The sequence below is a fragment of the Monodelphis domestica genome, chromosome 4, assembly GCF_027887165.1.
Source record: "Monodelphis domestica isolate mMonDom1 chromosome 4, mMonDom1.pri, whole genome shotgun sequence".
NCBI lineage: Eukaryota > Metazoa > Chordata > Mammalia > Didelphimorphia > Didelphidae > Monodelphis > Monodelphis domestica.
The window spans coordinates 298,343,686-298,350,440 of NC_077230.1; the positions used below are offsets into that span (position 1 = coordinate 298,343,686).

The 6,755-nt window shown below is 36.2% G+C and overlaps 1 protein-coding gene and 2 non-coding genes across 4 annotated transcripts; all 3 read left to right on the plus strand.

Moving 5' to 3' along the window:
• The first annotated feature begins 1,190 nt into the window (after positions 1–1,190).
• RPL21 (ribosomal protein L21) lies at positions 1,191–6,504 on the plus strand. 2 transcript variants are annotated; one of them, XM_001366968.5, is made up of 6 exons: positions 1,191–1,277; positions 3,525–3,603; positions 3,953–4,014; positions 4,383–4,495; positions 5,475–5,625; positions 6,381–6,504. In XM_001366968.5, exons 2-6 carry the CDS (start codon positions 3,537–3,539, stop codon positions 6,468–6,470), a joined length of 483 nt encoding a protein of 160 aa, XP_001367005.1. In that variant the 5' UTR covers positions 1,191–1,277; positions 3,525–3,536; the 3' UTR covers positions 6,471–6,504. The 2 variants fall into 2 exon arrangements, with proteins under 2 accessions (XP_001367005.1, XP_056650683.1); XM_056794705.1 differs by having other exon boundaries at positions 1,266–1,388; positions 3,529–3,603.
• On the plus strand, positions 4,162–4,237 carry LOC130454178 (small nucleolar RNA SNORD102). Its single transcript, XR_008911851.1, has one exon. It is a non-coding gene; the product is annotated as a small nucleolar RNA SNORD102 (small nucleolar RNA).
• Positions 4,543–4,672, plus strand: LOC130454201 (small nucleolar RNA SNORA27). The gene has a single exon (XR_008911874.1). It is a non-coding gene; the product is annotated as a small nucleolar RNA SNORA27 (small nucleolar RNA).
• Positions 6,505–6,755: the final 251 nt, after the last annotated feature.

Here is a 6,755-nt window from a genome sequence, read left to right on the forward strand (position 1 = left end):
CCTTTCAAATAAGTATTGTGTTTGGATCACTACTGGAGTGAAAAATATTACATTGTGTTTTAAGAAAAGTCCATAGAGTTTAGGAGGTGGATTTAGTAGAGGAATCACGGTTCTGCCACTTACTTATGGACCTTAGTTTCTTCATTTGTAAAGAAGGCTGATGTGTATATATTTATCTATATATAGATATAGATACATCTAATTACAAATTAATCTAATCACCAAATATTTGGACCTTTGTTTCCAAATTTGTAAAGTGAGAGGATTGAAGATCGAAAAGATCCTTTCCATCTCAAAATTCTATGGTCACGTGTTATCTTGCATACATTAAAGGCTACAAATTCCATCTATTTGATATAATTCTTCCTTACGCTGACAGCTGATAAAAGTAGAAGAGAAGTGAACTGACATTAGAAGGAATTTGTTCCTGGCTTTGCCATTAATTACCAGTCTGCCCTTTGGCAGTCCCTCACACTGGGCTCACGTTTCCTCATTCATAAAATGAAAGGAATAGGTTAGTTCTAAACTTTAAAATAACAATTGTATTAGAACATAAAATCTGGAAGGGTTCAGGGTGGGGTGCGCAGTCTGCGAACTTGAAGAAAAATAAAAAATGTTTCCTTCATAAACCTATGCGTTTTGTTTTACTTATTTTATGTATTTAAACATATTATTCCGAGAAGGGAACTACACGATTCATCAGACTGTCAGGAGGATCTCTGAGAACAAAAGAATATAGAATCTCTTCTTTCAAAGCGAAGTTGAGAAAAACTCAATTTGTCCTTCTACAAGTAAAAGAAAAAAAGAGTTCAGTGACACGTACGCCAATAGATATACGAAAAAAGAATCCGCTGCACAGGCGCAGAAACAAATGCAAAGAAAATGGTACAGCGTGTTACTTCTTCCACGTGACAACCAAGCCCAGGTCCCGCCAGCTCCAGTTCCGGTTTGGTAAGTGACGCAAGGAAAAGAAGGCGGGCCCAACTAGGGTTTAGGGGTCTTCTCAGGCCATTCTTGAAGGTCCCCTCCTAGGCTGTCTAGCCAATATCCAAACATGAATTTTTATTCGCCCACTGCCTCTTACTTATTAGGAAAAGGCAACTATCCAGACGGAGCATCTGTGTTTTTTGAGAGGGAAGCTTTACCTCTTTGTCTGCTTTTTTTGCCCTTTTCGTGACATTGTAGTCAGGCATATTGGCGGGCAGCCCTCACCGTCCCTAGTAAGGCGCATGCTAAGGCACGCCTTCTTCCTTTCCGCCGGCTCCGCCATCTTCCAGGTACACTGCGCTCGTGCGGCTCCTGCCTTCTTTTTTTTCTCCTTAGTTTTGCGGCGTCTTATTTCTTTTCCAGGAAAGTTTATCCGGAGTGGGAAAGAGCATTTCAGGCAGGTGGGGTGAGCGGGCTTGGGAGAAATGTGCCAAGAGAGGATTTGAGCATTTGGGACTGGGGGCAGCATGGTGAGAGAAAGCTGCGGCCTGCGGGGCCTAGTGTCTGCTGGAGGGCTATAAGGCCGCGGTTTTCTCAGGGGCCGCAGCGTGGGGTGAGGATGGAATGGGTTACGGAGGCGGCCTTATGCTGCCTACACTGCCACTTGCACGCCTTTTATCAACGTAACCTAGGTTATTTGCAGAACTAGTGACTGGTACAGTGTTCTAATTGAATTTTTATCCTGGGCTTTGAATATTCCCTCTCCGATCCTCGGTTTGCTCATTTGTAAAGTGAAATTCTGGTACCTTGTCTCTGTAGTTGATGCTAATATGAAGATTAGTTAGATCTTATATCAAAGTGCTTGGGAAAATGTTATTTTTCGGTAAAAGAATCGTCATGATCTCAATGAATCCTTTGTTTTGGCATTTAAAATTTAAATTTGACCTCTTCTTGGGCCTTATTCTCTGCATCTGGTGATCCTGAATTCCTGGCTGTTCCCATGAACTAAATACTCCCCATATCTTGGCTCTTAAGCATTTTATTTAGTTACATACCTTGAACACTCCTTTGATTCAACTAACGACTTCTTTAGCTTCCTTTTAAGTCCCAACTAAAATCACATCTTCCACAAGAAAGCCTTCCCCTAACCCCTCTTAATTCAAGTGCCTTCCCTTGTTATTTCCTGTTTGTGTTTTATAGACTCATATAGCTTTTTGTGCGTTATCTTATTAGATTGTGAGCACTTTGAGGGCAAGGACTGCCTTTTGCTTCTTTGTGTCCCAAGCGCTTAGTAAATCATAGAATAAATGTCAATGGATTGACTGATGATAGTATGGTTTTGTAGAATCCTGCCGGTGAAAAGGGGTTTAGGAAGTAAAAATTTCTATAATGGTGAACAACAAATGAAAACAGCAACAGTTTGGGGGTGGGCGCTGCTAGGAAAATCACTTTAATTCATATTGCCTTATAGTTTGAGGACATAATTTTAGGAGTTTATTAGTATTGGTATAGTGTGGAAAGAGAACCTAGATTCCACTTCATACTTACTACCTGTGAGTTTGAGCAAGTCACCTAATTTCCCTCGACCTCAGTTTCCTCACCTGTAAAATGAAGTTGGACATGGATTCTGTGATGCCAGATACCTCTTAAAGTTTGATCCTGAGTAAGGAAAATTGCAGTAACCAGACGGGGCCTAAATAGGGCTTAAAAAATTTGGTCTTGAATTTTCACTCACAATAATACTTACACATGGCTTTTTAGTGATCTCTTTGTAGATGCATGCTTTATTTTAGAGATTTGGTAGTTTAAAAGATGTCATGTAGTCTTTTTTTCACCTAGTACCAAAGTACTAGGAAGAAAAATTAATGGTACATTGTGACAGTAATATATTTAGTAGAGTATGTAAAGTTACTTTTGTTGAACTATTTTCAAGGAATATTAAGCTAGTAAGATGACCTGAATAGCTTTTACCTGTATATTATTGGTTACTATCCTTGTTTCACACATTAGAAAACTGAGAATCAGGTTAGTGCAACCAGAGTGCTAGAGGAATTCAAACTCATGGGAACTGATTCCAAGTTTGGTGTTCTTTGTACTACATCACTTTAATAAAGTTGGAATGATTTTTATTAATGAACTTAAATCATTTAACCTCCATGAATCTTTTTCTCCTCCCCCCCCCCAAAAAAAAAAGAAAAACTAAAAAGAAAAATCAGGAAAGGCTTAGAAGAATTAGTGGTTGATTATCGTTTACATAAGACTAATTTATAAAGCTCTTTGCTCATAGTTTTATTGGAAAGAGCATTAGCTTATGGGACCTTGGGTAGAGCATTTTCTTATCTGGACTTCCACTTTTAAATAAAGGATTGTGCTTGATGGCAGATGAGATAGGTAATATAAGTATTCCATTTTTCATATTATACAGCTAAAGTTTGGAGAGGTTAAGTGGCACAGCCATGTATACCTGCTTTTAACCCTGGCCTTCATTCCAAAAGAGACAATTAGTAGAAAATGGTTTCCTTATACTTGATTGTTATGTTTGGTAATATCTGGTGACTGTTTCTGAAATAACATTTTCTTGTGCTTATTTGTTGCAGTGAGTTGCCAAAATGACAAACACAAAAGGAAAGAGGAGGGGGACACGCTACATGTTTTCTAGACCCTTTAGAAAACATGGTAAGTATACAATACTGGATTGAAAGTTGATATAGGGACTAATTTATACTTAATGCATAAAATATTCTTTTATCATTAAAACTCATTAAAATTAGCTTTCAGGTTACCTGTTGATCAGTGTCTTGTTTTGAAATTTGAATAATAAAATGGCTAAATTTTACTTGGAAGAAAAGTAGAAATTGAACATTGGCTTTATTTTTAGGAGTGCATTGAACACTAGCACAACTGCAGCTCCTTTTTTAAAAAAGTTTTCCTTCAATTTTTCTGATTGAGACTAAGTCTTTAGAAGAGTTGAAATGTTTTCTAATGAGCCTTTTTAACCTGAGGGTATGAAAATATATTTTCACAGGTGTCGTTCCTTTGGCTACATATATGCGAATATACAAGAAGGGTGATATTGTAGATATTAAGGTAAGTTGTGAAACTTGATTTGATCAGTAAAGTCTGGTTTCATCTAGTATCTGTTGAATAAATGAAGCTTATTTCTACCACCTCCCTTTCACTACTGCCTTAAGAGAGATTTTAGTTGTGTCTATTGTTTGGTTTGTTTAACATTGGAGCTTGATGATGATTGTCTTATATGATTACTTTTCTAATGAGTAAAATGAAAACAACTTCACCGGCTCTGAAAGCTCATCAGGTTGCCATTAATAGGTGTAATTCATGCTAAATAAAATATTATTTGAATGGAGATGACCAATTTATTTTAAGGGATTTATGTTGAAGTATTATGTATTAAGTGTTCTGTGTTTCTTTTTTTCCTCCACTCTGCCTTCCAGGGTATGGGTACAGTTCAGCAGGGAATGCCCCACAAATGTTACCATGGCAAGACTGGACGGGTCTATAATGTTACTCAGCATGCTGTAGGCATTGTTGTAAACAAACAGGTTAAGTAAGTAACTTAGAGTATCTTAAAACTTGGTAATGCTAAGGTTATCTCTCCCCTCTTTCACTTTACCAATTAGACACATCATGTCTTTATTGGTCATTCAAGTGGGGTAGAAGAAATATCCTTTTAAAACTCAAGCAAACTGGTTGTTTGTCTTGCATCCTGTCAGAGGAAACAATCTTAAGTTGATTAAAGCTGTATTTTGCTATGTGATTCTTTAATATTCTATTATTTAGTCATTTTGGAACTGAACGGCATGTGGTTTCCATATAGTATATGTTGTGTGGTGCTTAATCTCTTCACCTTTCTGCATAATTGGATTTAATTATTTTATCTTCAAGGCAGGGATCTAGATCAGAGAATTTCTTAGCCTTTTCAACTCTTAAGTTCTATTACTTAAGATGGTATGAAAGGCAAAGAATTATATTCCAGATTTTGGGAGAAGCCATAATGAGCAAAGGGAAGAGGAAATAAAAAAAAATAGTTGTATTCAGGAAATAAGAAATGTTTGACTGCAGTTTAGCCTAAGGAGAAGAGAAGACAAAATGGAGGGGAATCAGTCAAGCCTAGAAAGTTGGACTTAATTTTGTCAGCACTGGGAAGCCATTGATCTAAGATAATGACATTTGGCAACAGGGTTAAGGATTGATGAGGAAGAGAATAGTGGGAAGAAATAATTAGATGATTGTTTAGTTCAAGCAAGAACCCTAAGCTTAAACTGACTGGGAATGGAATGGGGAGGTGTTGTGATAGGGGCAGAGAGTCTATATTCACATATTTGTGAAATTATACTACTCTTGAGCTAAACTCATTTTAAGGATTACTTGGATTTCAGACTATTATTTGTCTTAAAAACACTAATAATGCTATTACATTTCTCTGAGTTTTACTGAGTTTAAATCAAACTGTCAATAATTTTTAACTGATTTCTGTTAAAATAATTTTGGCACTAAATGGGGAACTAAGAAGTATTTTATTCTAGGGGCAAGATTCTAGCCAAGAGGATTAATGTGCGTATTGAGCATATTAAGCACTCTAAGAGCAGAGATAGCTTCCTGAAGCGAGTCAAGGAAAATGATCAGAAAAAGAAGGAAGCTAAAGAAAAAGGCACCTGGGTTCAGCTGAAACGGCAGGTAATGGATACATTTTTAAATGTTGATTTAAAGGAGAAAATGTTGTGGTAAGAATACTCCTGAAACTACCATATTATTTCCATGTCAAATTTAGAAGGCAAACTAATCTGAAAGATCCTAATATGCAACCTTGGACAAGTCATAGCAGACCTGTTTTTCTATAACATGAAGGAATTTGAACTAGACTCTAGGATCTCTTCCATATAATATTGTATGAGTGCTTATCACTGGTTGTTCTCTTTGGTAACTTTTTCTTGGCAACCATTATCTTTTAATTAATAAAGGTTGTTGCTGTTGTCCAAGTATTCCAGATTTAAAAATAGTTTCTTAGTGAAAAGGTGGGTTAATTGGCTTATCTGTGTAAGTCATGAAGTAGGCAGTCAGTAAATACTTTTCTGGTACATTTAGAGGTGGGAATTTGCATAGATTTCTTTTAGTAAGATTTCTAAAGAATCTACCTCAGTTTGACTAAATTTTCTAATTAATGAAATATGCAAAGACCCAAAATGATTGACTTCACCTTATTAAGATGACTTTATCTTGATTTAGGTTTTCCCCTAAATGTAATAATTTACAGGTTACATGAAAATTGATGTGCACAATGATGATCTTCCTAAATGATTGCCTTTCCAAAAGGAACATGAATATGTTATTTCACCGGTTCTGAGAGCACATTAAAATATTTTGCTGCAAGATATTCAATAAGCTTCAATATTGTAATCTTTTTTTTTTTAACCTTTTTTTCTTTTTTTCAGCCTGCTCCACCAAGAGAAGCACACTTTGTGAGAACCAATGGCAAGGAACCTGAGCTGTTGGAACCAATCCCCTATGAATTTATGGCATAAATGATTGTTTAAAATAAAAGATTATTGGATTTTGGCAGTATGTAGCTTTTATTGTAGCTTTTGGATAGAAGTATTTTAGTGAGTTTTGAAAGTTATGGTTGACAATTCATTTGGCACAGGAGTTGATGATGGCATTTTCTTGTCCATTAAAAAATTCTATTTAATTTAGAATATTTTCCCTTGGGTTGCATGATTCATGGTTTTTCCCTCTTCCCTCTAATTCCCAATGACCAATTTAACTGGGTTTTAGGTGTGTCATTGATCAAGTTCTATTTCCATGTTATT

Bases quoted from the DNA above. Each gene is read 5' to 3' on its own strand.
- RPL21 (XM_001366968.5), top strand. From the start codon at position 3,537: ATGACAAACACAAAAGGAAAGAGGAGGGGGACACGCTACATGTTTTCT. The intron at 4,015-4,382 runs GTAAGTTGTGAA...TCTGCCTTCCAG, and splicing joins GTGATATTGTAGATATTAAG to GGTATGGGTACAGTTCAGCA. The intron at 5,626-6,380 runs GTAATGGATACA...TCTTTTTTTCAG, and splicing joins GGGTTCAGCTGAAACGGCAG to CCTGCTCCACCAAGAGAAGC.